Raw genomic sequence first — 12,436 nt, 5'->3', positions numbered from 1 at the left:
GAGGAAAGAATCTGTAAAGCTTTGAAATTTCTTGGGTTAAACTACCACATATTTACACTTTATCAAGGAATAATGGTTTCACATCAACAATCACAAATAGATTGAAAATACTTTTATTGGCATTTCTCGCATTTTAAAAGCACTTTACAATCAAAATTCTGTAACAGCAGCAGCAAAGCTCCAGAACAAATGCCAGTAACTTCTGCCTTACCAAGGTACAAACCTGTAACAGGACTGTGAGGTTTTCCAATAACATGGCCAATGCACTCATTCATCAGAGCTTGTAAACTCTAGGAAAGGCAAACATAAAAAGTTGTGATGTTTTGTTACAAGAAGGTTGATGGTCATATGACAAAGCTCACAGTAACAAAATTACATTGTTCAAGTGTGTATGCAATCTGTCAGATAAGCACCCCTATATTCTACCTATTCTATTAAACTTCTGGATCCACATTAGTATTTTGACTTAACTGATTTTTTTAAAGCTAGAAGTTTTGGCTTTCTCTTGTCTTTTGTCCTTGTCAAAAGTACATAACTAGTACCATACCATAAAGAATATTTCAAAATATAAAGGTATTGGAACTTAACGTTCATTGTTAATATAATTAAAATCACATTTCCTGAAAAAAACCAATCTTTTCTGCTGTAACAATCTTTTCTGCTCTCCCCCTCCACATCCCAAGAAGAAACCCAAAAAAACTGAGTGAGAATATGATGGCCTGAATCTCAAGATGAAGTTCTGTTAAAACAAAAAATATTAAGCCCTGCATATTAAAAGAAATGCACCTTCCTTATCTACCCATGAAGCTATCAAAACTTTCATGAAAGGGATTTTAAAAGTTAAAATCACTGAACTGGGCCTCAGACAATCTGAGACAAATTATTAGGTGTACTATTCAATGGGTATGTAATGCTGGACAAGTTGTCAAATCTTCCTGTGGTTCAATTTACTGGCCAGAACAGCAGGAATATAATGCATCCTCACAAAGTAGTAAAATTATGTTCTTTGGTAAAGCTGCTGTGAAGGTCATTTCTATTTGCCAGTTCACTCAGTGTAAACAAATTTTTTTCCAGAAATTAAAAAACTTAGTGAAGACCAGGAACCTCAAGGACTAAGAAAAAACACAATTATAAAACTAAAGAATCACTGAGTTTGAGACTGGCATATTTTACCAACACAGACTGAGCTAGAATTTCATTTTGAAATGTAGAGCTCTAAATATAGACCATCATTCTTCCATGACATGATGTAGTATCTGAGAGATCAAGATTGACATTGCCATTTCTAGGTAAAATACTATGACCAGTGCTATACAGATTAATCAAAGTGGCTTCAAGTGATGATCTCCAAAACTGAAATCCAGTTTAAGAAAGAAAAAAAAGTTCAAAAATGCAGTTAAGGTTTTGGGCTTCCCCCTTTTTTCCCCCCTCATTTGCTCAAAGTCTGTTTCAGAAATTCTGTCAAAGCAGAAGAACTTAAGGGGCTACTTCCTAAAGCCAAGTATCAGTGTATTCCAAATACCAGCTTAACTCTGTCATCAAGGCAGACAACCCTTCCCAGCAAGGCAAACTAACAGGAGTAACACATAATTTACTAGAGAGCTCCTGATAAAAATACATGTGAAAAAAGTTTAAACCATGTATTTTCTGGATTATGCAAGATTAAAGTGGTTGGCATTTCATAACACATCTTGAAATAAGTAAAAATCAAGAGGTGCTAACACTCACATTCTGCTGTTTTGTGGCAACTGTGCTTTCACTTCTCTGTAGTATTGTACCAAGATGAGAAATAAATTCTCAGAACAGGAAAAGGAGGAAAGCAGAGTAGACAAAAAAGCCAGCTCTAGTCTACTGGAGTTTTTTCATAATAAAAACAAAAGAAAGATGTTCTAAAGTCTTTTTCATGTTGGAACTACTTGAAAATTAACAAATCTTTAAATGACAGAGATTTTGTATTCATATCCATAGATGAACTCTGGGTGTTAGTTAGCCTCAGAAGCTTAAATTTAGAAATTGATTATCATAGCCACAAATCTCTGTAGAAAGCTGCTGTCAAGTATTCAAGATCCAAGATAAGGTGGCCTCCCAAGACAGTACTAGCAGTACTTGCAACTTGCCAGCAAACTGAAACCATTACTGGCAATGGTCACAAATCTATTCTTTTCAGAATCTAACAAACAGGAGAGATAGCAGCATCAACAGTGATATACAACAGCAATTGTTTCAGAACTGCATCTGTGTTCAGATGTTGTTTTATAAAAAGTATCCATGCAAAAGATATACTGATAGCTTCACAAGCATTTATAAATAAACACCAGCAGAAAAACTTATCCATACCAAGAAGTCATCTTCTGGGAGAGCTGAAATAAATGCTGGCTCAATGGCTTGAAGAAAATCAAAACCTTGAGTTGCCCATCTATGTAAAAGAGAAAGACAGAAAATGAAATGGTCTTTGGCCAAAGCCATCATTAAAAGTTTCAATTACGTCCAAGAACAGTAAATAACAGCTGATTATTTTTCCTCTGCAAAATATGATAAAATCCTCATTAAAAAACAGACTAATATATAAAATTTAAAAATGTTACCTTTTATCCAGTTCTATTCGGATGAAGGCTGATTTTAGCAAAGACACCGCCAAATAAGGTGAGCAGGCCATGCTATGTATCTACACCCATAACATCCTACCTTCCAAACAGTATCACCAACTCAACCATCATTTGTTTCAGAGCAACAAGCCAAACCACTGCAATCCCTGCCTGAAGTCTCCTTTCTGATATAAGGCTGAAAGGACACTTAAGATTTTATGACTATCTGATTAGTAATGACTGGGCATCAGTGGTTTCATGCCCTAGAGTGGCAAAGTAGAGTAAGTAATTTGGCTGGAATGAGTTGTGTCCTCAGCCACCTGCTGTTCCCCACTGCCTCCCTCTTTGACCTACTTGAACTAGCAGCTGCAACCTACAAAACACAAATAGAATCACAGGATATCCTGAGTTGGAAGAGGCACACAGAGATCATCAGAATTGACCTTCTGACTCCACAAAGGGCTACACAGAAGTTAAGAGCACAGTCCAAATGGTTCTTGAACACCAGAAGGCATGGGGTCACAACCATTTCTCTGGGGAGCTTTTCCCAGCACTTGACCACCTCTCAGTGAAGAACTTTTTCCTCATACCAATCCAAAACTCCTCAAATGCAGGTTTTAAGCCATTTTTAAGCTATATTCTCTTGTACAGTCACCAGAGAGAAGACATAAAGAAGTTGCAGATAGCAACTCATTTTCCTCTTCCTTTAGCTGAGCAAACCTAGCATCCTTAATTACTCCTCATTACATCTTGTCCTTTAGTCCTTTCATCATCTTCACTGACCTTCCTGCTGCAGTATTTTTACGTCCTTCTTAGATTATGGAGCCCAAAAGTGCACAGAGTACTCGAGGTGAGGCTGCACCAATGCTAAACACAGTGGTGGAATCACTCCAGCTCCAGCTGATTAGATCTGTTGTGCCTAAGGCATCCCAGGACACAGTTGGCCCCTTTCACCACCTGGGCACATCACTGACTCAAAGCTTACAATCAACAAGAACCCCAAGTCCCTTTCTGAATGGCTGCTCTCCAATCTCTTGGCCTCTATCTATATGGATACTCAGAGTTACAGCACCACAGGTGCAAAATCTGGCACTTGCCCTTGTCAATTTTGTAAGGTTGGTTATTGCCCAGCCCTCGTAATCTATCAAGTTTTCTCTGTACAATCTCTGTGCCCTTGAGGGAATTAATGTCTTCTCCTAATTTAGCATGGCAAACTTATTTAGTATGTACACAACTCCTGTCTCCAGGTCACTGATAAAAACATTGAAAAAAACTGGCCCTAAAACTGAGCCCTGAGGAACACTCTAGTGACTGGCCACCAGCCACATGTCACTTCATTTACTCCAATTTTTTGAGTCCAACCCTTCAGCTCTACCAACAACTACCATGGCAGTAACAAGTTGGCTGTTACCTGGGTCGAGTGCCCCGGCCACTCTCACACTTTGTTAGCACATAATTCATCCATTTTCTGGCAAAGTTGATGTATTTGTCTCCAATTTTCTGCCTGAATTCTCCAGACATCAGACGAACAACTTCTTTATGGTACTGTAAGAAACTAAAGATTACTTTTCACATTTTAATAAGAAGAACAATATCCACTGGAGTATTTGCAAGCTAACAAAATTCTACAGTATGATAACAGTCACATCCTATTCTTAGACAAAATTATTTTATGCAAGTAGTTGCCTACTTATAGACAAAAAATAATCAAGAAAAGTATGATACAAAATATGATACAGTGAGAGGCAGTTCTGAGCCACACTGCCCTCTTCTGTGTGCATCAGGCACATGCTGATGTTTAACAGTGTACACATCATTGAAGAAACATCCTACAGAAACACTTGGTTCTGTAACCAGAGATTGAACTGCAAAGTAGTGTTTATTTTTAGTTATATTGCAGTAACATTAGGAGATTAAGAAGTTATCTATGAGCATTTAAAAATCAAGCAAATATCAGCTATTTCTTACAAGAGTATCCTAGAAGTACATAAGGATATGACACAATCCTTAAAAATTTTTAAAAGCTCAGAGGAATCAATTAATAAAACAGTTAAAACATCTGAACACAACATTTTGAATGCCTGCACTTTAATGCAAGCACTCAAAAGCTTGTACTGCATCAAAGAACCACCACAAACTCTGAAGAAATGTCTCATGTTACAGTATTATGCTATTCTAGGCTGAAAAACAGTGAGAAGCTAAGTTACACCACAGGGTGGTGGGGTGATCATCCTTGGAAGTACTATAAAAAATGAGTAAATGTGGCTCTTTGTGATATGGTTTAGTGAGCACATTGGCACTCACTTGAAGGTTGGACCTGCTCTTGGAGGTCTTTTCCAACCTTAATGATTCCGATATCATCTAAAATGCTGCCAAGCAGCAGAGCTTACAAGACTATACCTGAAATCATTAAGTTCTTAAAAGATTTTTAAGATTTCCAGACATTGCTAATTTAACAGACTTATCAGATTCATCTGTTACTTTTCAATTATTCTCAAGCAAAATTTCTGAGGTGACTTTTTATGACGTCCTGCTAAAACTGGTAAGTCACAGTTCACTAGAAATTATCAAATGTGAGGCCAATCCACATGAAGGACTGCAAGGAGGATCCAGAAAACAACAGACCTGTCAGTCTGAAAGTTATAGATCATCTAGTACAGGACATCCAGGAGATTAGGATGCCAGCCAGCACAGGTTTGTAAAAAGCAGGTCCTACTTGACTGACCTGATCTCATTCTATGAGAAGGTGAGCCACTTAGTGGATCTGGGAAAGGTTGTGGATGTCATCTACTTATATTTTAGTAAAGCTTTTGACATTGTTTTCCACAGCATTCTTCTGCAGAACCTGGCTGCTCACAGAGGTTCACCTTTTGCTGTGTAAAACACTGGCAGGATGTCCAGGCCTAAGGAGCGGTGCTACACCCTGCTGGCAGCCAGCCACTACTGGGGCTCCCCAGAACTCAGTTTTGGGGACAGTCCTGTTTTATGTCCTTATCAATGATCTGGACCAGGGGATCAAGGGCACCCTCAGTCAATTCACAGGCAACACCAAGTTGAGTGGGAGTGTTGATCTGCTGGAAGGCAGAAGGCCCTGCAGAGGGATCTGGACAGGCTGGATTGCTGGACCAAAGCCAGTGGGGTGACATTCAACATGGCCAAATGCCAGGTCCTGCACTTGGGTCACAACAATCCCATGCAGCACTACAAGCTGGGAGAAGAGCGACTGCAAAGTTGCCTGGGGAACAAAGACTTGAGGGTGCTGGCCCACAACTGGCTGGACATGTTCCAGTGTGTGCCCAGGGGGCCAAGAAGGACAATGGCATCCTGGCCTGCATCAGCAATAGTGTGGCCAGCAGGACTGGGGCAGTGATGGTACTGGGCACTGCTGAGGTGGCACCTCAAATACTGAGTTGGGCCCCTCACTGCAAGAAAGACATTGAGGTGTTGGAGCAAGTCCAGGGAAGTGCAGCAAAGCTGGAGCTCAAGTCTTGTGAGGAGCAGCTCAGGGAGCTGGGATTGTCTGGCCTGGAGAAAAGGACGTTCAGGTGCAATCTTACTGTTTCTACAACTACCTGAAAGGAGGTTATAGTGAGGTGGGTGTCAGTCTCTTCTCTCAAGTAAGAAGTGTTAGGACAAGAGAAAACAGCCTTAAATTGAGGGGAGGTTTCAACTGGATATTAGGAACAATTTCTTCACTGGTAGAGTGGTCAGGCATTAGAACAGGCCACAGAAGGGGTTCAGTCTCCATCCCTGGAGTTATTTAAAAGATGTATAGATGCAGACATGGTTCAGTAGTAGACCTGGTGGGGGTGAGTTAACAGTTGGAATTGATTACACTAAAGGTCTTTTCCAACCTAAAAAATTCAATAGTTCCATAAATTCTTTTATTTCCACAGTTATTAGTTACCTTATTTGCACCAATGCAAAACCAGAAACTTCAATTGGTTTTTGTTTCCTTACCTCAAACCCAAAATTATAACCCTGAATCATGGCTTCCCGGTAGTATTGCTGCAAAGTGGCAGATTCAGATTCATCAACTTCAGCATCAAACTCAGATGTGAACATGTGATCAACTCTATCAATGGCACTGCTTATCTTATTGCATAGCTGTAATGCATCATTCTGAGTAACAACAAAAAGGGATGGGGGGACAGCAAAATATTACTTAGTCTTGTCAACTGTAGAATATAAGGAAAACATGAATCTAACAATTACATTATTTTAAATGAAAAGGTACTATAATGCCACAAAAATTAATTCAGTCTTGAAAAAACATTTTCCAGTAGCTGCATGAAGCAAGTCCTGTAATTAACTCAAGTATTATAATCAAGTTCGCTTGCATGTGATTAAAAACAAAGACAGCAAAAGAGTGAGCAGGGAACCAACAAAAAAACCACAAAACAAACAAAAACATCCAACCAAAACCAGACAGACAAGAAAGCAGAAAATGAGTTCTACTATCTACAGCGTGATCAAGCCTTTGGTTCTATTTTCACCTTGGTATCTGGACACAGCCTCTATTGAATGCAGGGACTTGATATTGCCACTTAGAGCCCAACAAACAAACAAATAAACAAACCAAACCCATCCAAGAAAACACTCATCAAACAAAAGCAAAACAAACAAACACAAAACCACACCACACCCACAAAACAAGCAAAGAAAGATTTTAAAACCCACACCAAATTCAAAATAAAACAAACAGAGAGACTACCCACTTTTGCATATTCAAATATAGGAAGAAAAGCTGTCTGTTGCAAATAATTGATTTTGATAGAACTTGGTTTTAGAAAATCATACACTTTCTTTCAATTCAATATTGCTGCCACCCTGTTGCTATGGTATTTCATCTGCATTATGGACTTGTTTCCCCATTACCCAATGCAGAAATCATTACACCAATATAGCTCAAAAAAACACAAGTCATTTGCAAAAACAGAGGGGAAATCGTACTGAAAGTAAAGTCCATAGAGGACTCCCACATAACTTACAGTTGCAGAATATGCCATGAGATTTGCAATCAAATCTTCTTCCACTTTTTTACTTATACTGAGTAAAGCACCATCAGTTTTGATAACTAATTTCCAAACCGGCTTACCTTTAGCTGCTGTAGAGCTTTGGCAATGATTGGTTGGCTGGATGTCTGTTCCTGGTGCAGAGATATGAGCCCTTCAATAGAGTGCTGGAAAGCTTTTCTCTGACTCACAAGGTGGGCAGACTGAATGACTACAAGGAGGAGGTTATCAACCTAGAATACAAGACACCACTACTTCTTGTAAAGGAAATTATCTCTGTAAAAATATATCAAATATCACCAGTTTCCAGTCAGTTATTTTTAAAATTCTAATATATGAAAGACCTCTAGTCACTATTCATTAAAATCTAAATTCACACAGTAAAGCTTGATGCTGGCAACTAAAACTCTCATCTAGTGGGCAGAGCTCCATTAGGGTAAATGCCATAGCAAGTTTTCATGGGGAATGTGGTTCTGTTCACTTCAGGAAAATATGGGAAACACTGCATTAAATTATCTTCAGATTAGCTATACACAAAAAAAAAAAAAAAAAAAAAAGGTTAAGCAAAAATAATAATATTTTCTTAAAGCAGATGGAAATAACAACCATCACATAAACAGAGGTTTTATCCAAGAAACATGGCATACTTAGAACAGAAGTCCACTACTGAACAGGGAAAGAAAAGTATTTGCCCAAAATTTTAAAATTATCAATATATGATATGTTTTGGAAATCAGAGCTCTGATATCACACAAGCCTATAACAGCATACAGTCACAGAATGGTGCTGCCATACTAGAGTTCTGCTGATTTCAAACTACAGATAATGCACCTACAACAAGTTACTCACAAAACAAGACCTACTCCATCCTGATTTTCAATTCTTTTCCTCCCCAAAGAATATTTTCATGCTCAGAATTCTTTAAGTATTGATGAGATTCTTTCATTTGATGAGTATTTAACTAACACCTTACATTTTCTCTAGTTTGAAATCAAAATGCATTTTTTTAAGATTAATCTTTCTGAAGGACTTTTTATTTCCTAATCTTTCAATCCTGCATTTTAAAAAAAACAGTGTTACAGACATATAAACACACACACATAGTGTTTTATGTTTATTTACATATGAAAAAAAACATTTGCAAACCAATTTTCATATATTGCTACTTTTACTTTTTTGTTGTTCAACTGGAACAACAGGCAAACAAGAAACAACATGTTTGCACATTAAAAGCAGCAGTATGTAGAGGAGTAATTTTTTCAACTGTCTGTAATTGCCAGAACCCCCTGACTGCCAAAGGTCAGGCACAGTGACATGGAAAGTCACTCTCTTCTTGGACAGTACAGCCCATTTATGGTAGGGATCCAAGGAACTGCATAACATACCAAAAGGAAAATTCATATAGTTTTACATTAAGGATATGAGAACACAAGGGGAAGGGAGCTGGCTCAGCTGTCAGGGCAGAAGAACTGCTGGCAGGGAAACCCTGCTGACTTGGGAAGAAGGAAAGTAGGACTGGAAACATTTCTTCCTGCAGAACAGTCGAACATCCAGTAACTTCCAGAGAAATTTAACATTAAATGTCACAATTCATCCAAGATCAAGAGCAATTGGTTTCATGCTTCAGTGTGTGGAAAGCACACAACCATCACATGTTCTTGGAGACTGATGATTTCTTAATGTTCTGCTTTCAAATCTTATCCACACTCCTGAACACCCAACTAGACATTAAAAGTATCTCTATTTTTTTTATACTATTATACAAGTACAACTCTGAAAAAGGCACATTGGTAGAGATTGATCCCGCCAGGAAATGCTACAATCCATTTAATATTTGCAGTTAATACAATAAAGAATCAAATTAATTCCTGAGTTTAACTTTGTATTACCTATAAAAGGACACATGCTTCACTTGAATCACTCCAGTTAGTCTGACAGAATAAGCATTCACAGGGGCGTAGAGGAAACAAAGAGTGGGGGAATAAGACCACACCCACCTGCATGGTGCGCAGCGTATCAACCGTTTCTACCTGTGGCACTACTTTGACTGGCTGACCCTCCCACGCGCTCCAGCTGTCATCTAAGTCATGGTCTTTGTCACTGTGTTTGGTCATCAGCAAGTAGGCCTCGTAGGTAAGCTCATCTGAATCCTTGGAGCAATCCTTGCCAGCAGCTGCATTGAGGAGTTGAAGAATCACAGCCTTTACCCCTGCAATACTGCCTGGTACAAACACTTGTAAACTCTCCAGTCCGGGAATTTGTACCTGCAGATAAGAAATACACTGAATGAAGCTCATTGTCTTTATGGCAAATAAAAAGATAAAATAGGTACTTATTTAAGCAACAGGAAGAATCTCCACCCTAAAGGGCTGTACAATATATGGACTAAAACGATATCTTCAGCTATTTTTGCATTGAAAGTCAAAATGCATTATGAATTATCTCTTTAGAAATCCACTGGATCACCATTTTCAGCCATTTCCTGCTGTGCATTTCAAGTTAATCCCTCTACATATTCTCCTAAATGAATTTTGTTCCAAAAGAAGTCCAGCTTCACATATATCCTATACATGTATGTATATACACATATGCATACATATATAGTATGTATAAAATACATATGTAGAGTATATAATATATATACACATTTTTTAAAGGTAAATTAGTCAACAAAGAGTGGAGTATTAAAAGAAAAATTCCTTCAGAATTCATACATTTCTTAGTGACTACAAAAGACAATGAGTAAACAAAAATCTGTCTAAAAAGTATCAATTATTCTTCTACTTTCATAAAAGCCAGAATAAGTCCAGTTAGAGAATTCTCTTTTAATAAAATAGTCTTTTACTGCTACTGCTTAAAAACTACTTCCAATTATATCTGTCACACTGGTAGCAATACTTCAACCAAGTTAGGCATCAGAAGCAGACTGTAAAATAGCCAGTATCTTGACTTGACATGAGGTAACTGACTCATGGTGGAGTTAAATTCTCTCTTTTCAGAGTGCCATGTTATCAAGCTAAGACAAAACACTTCACTCAGCACTTCTACCATTAGGTAGGCATATTTTATAACTAAAGGGACTATAATCTGTAGGCCAACACAAAATATTAGATGGTTGTTACTTAAAGCTAAATTAGATTCCCAAAACTAATGAGCATCCACCTGAAAAGGCAGTTAAAAATTTAAGGTCTCTACATTATATTAGAGGGCCAATATAGAAAGTGTTCATTATCAAAATGTGTCATTTAAACCATGTGTAACAGATGTGTCAAACTCAAGACACAATTTTTTCTTCAACAAATGAACATCAGAAAAAGATACAATCTTTAAAAGGTCTACTAGAATTAATATGGTGTCTTGAAGCAGCCAAGACTACATACTTTGGGGATAATATTTTTTTTAAATAAACATATACTGATTTCCCTGGCTATTTTCCAACTCAAACAATTCACAGACCAGGGCCCTGCTGAGCCAGTTGTTTTATCCCTGTATTTACAATGCTTCATGAACTTCTCTCCTATGAATTTGTTTGTGTCCTCTTAAACAAATTTCTCTATTTAGCAAATATTTACTTAAATTGAACAAGAATTATGCCATGAAAAAGTTAGTGCATTATTTCCCAACTGCAAAATATATATTAAATGCATGGAAGGACAAAAAAGAACAGCAAATCCAGATACATTTGAACTGTTGAGGCTGAATTTTTAAGGAAATTCGCAAACCCACAAATGTGGGACTTTACACTGCAGTAAACATAGATCAGCAAGAGCTTAACTTACATTTGCTGTACAACAGTTTTCTAGCAACAGTTACTCTGGAACAAAGCCCAGTCCCTGCATTTCTCATGTCCTTAGTACTCTCTAGGAAACTTGCTAAAGCAGATCTCCACTATAATACTGTTGCTTTATGAAAGCAAAACACAGATCTATAGTCTGAGATTATCTACTCAAACATGTATCCGTTCACCTTATAGATTTGCAAGCATTTGTTTCATAGCACTCACTACTAAGTGTTATTAAACAGAAAGGCTTTTCCTCAGTCACAAAGAGAATCTTTGCAAAAAAAGGAATTAAGGCACTGATTTCCCAAAACATAGACTAACATTCTCACTCATACAAGCAAAAGTACAGAATTTGACTACCACAAGTCAATATTAAATACACAACACTTTAAATGTTGAAATATAGATGTCCCCTTAAAACACTAGAGCATGCCAATATTTGACATTTTGCTCAGCATACTCAGTTCACTTTCATGCCTCTAAACTTTATTACCTATGTGAATTTACCTTCACATACTCTTTTGTTTTCAGAGCATTCAGAAGATCTCGCACAGGGGCTGACAATGCAAATTCTGCTGCTATTTCAAGGTCCTACAAATAATGACAAAACAAAGGAATATGCTTTCAGACTAAATTTCTTTAAAGCATATTAATAAGAGGAGACTCTGTTAACTTACCTTCCTCAGCATTTTAGCAAAACCAAGAGCTTTGGAGGCCCTTTCTCTAGCTTCATGGAACAGCTCTTTCAGTGCTCTGCTGGTCTCTATAACAGACCTCCTGAAACATTGGTAGAAATTAAATGACAATGTTTTAATAAATCATATTACACTTACACAGCCATTAGAAAATAATTATTTACATATATGTTATGTAAATATTTAAGTAAGCAAGTAAGTAAATAATAATTTAAGTAAGAAGAATGTAAATATTTACAAGCAGCTGACAAATAAATTGAACTTGTGTAGGCACATTTATGGTAAGAAATAAATATATTATTTCTTACCATATAAAAATCTAATTCCAATATCATTACATAAAAACCTCTCATAGCCTGA

At 37.4% G+C, this 12,436-nt stretch overlaps 1 protein-coding gene across 1 annotated transcript in view; it reads right to left on the bottom strand.

Moving 5' to 3' along the window:
- Positions 1-12,436, bottom strand: part of MAP3K4 (mitogen-activated protein kinase kinase kinase 4) — a 63,201-nt gene that overhangs the window by 23,732 nt on the left and 27,033 nt on the right. Inside the window, exons 8-15 of the mRNA XM_058801013.1 lie at positions 12,059-12,158; positions 11,889-11,972; positions 9,598-9,864; positions 7,684-7,833; positions 6,546-6,707; positions 3,997-4,130; positions 2,338-2,416; positions 212-290 (exon numbers count right to left, since the gene is read on the bottom strand). Of these exons, the coding sequence (XP_058656996.1) occupies positions 212-290; positions 2,338-2,416; positions 3,997-4,130; positions 6,546-6,707; positions 7,684-7,833; positions 9,598-9,864; positions 11,889-11,972; positions 12,059-12,158 (1,055 nt within the window). The remainder of the gene's footprint in view (positions 1-211; positions 291-2,337; positions 2,417-3,996; positions 4,131-6,545; positions 6,708-7,683; positions 7,834-9,597; positions 9,865-11,888; positions 11,973-12,058; positions 12,159-12,436) is intronic.

Source organism: Ammospiza caudacuta, chromosome 3 (assembly GCF_027887145.1).
Source record: "Ammospiza caudacuta isolate bAmmCau1 chromosome 3, bAmmCau1.pri, whole genome shotgun sequence".
NCBI lineage: Eukaryota > Metazoa > Chordata > Aves > Passeriformes > Passerellidae > Ammospiza > Ammospiza caudacuta.
This window is presented reverse-complemented; position numbering and strand designations above follow the sequence as displayed.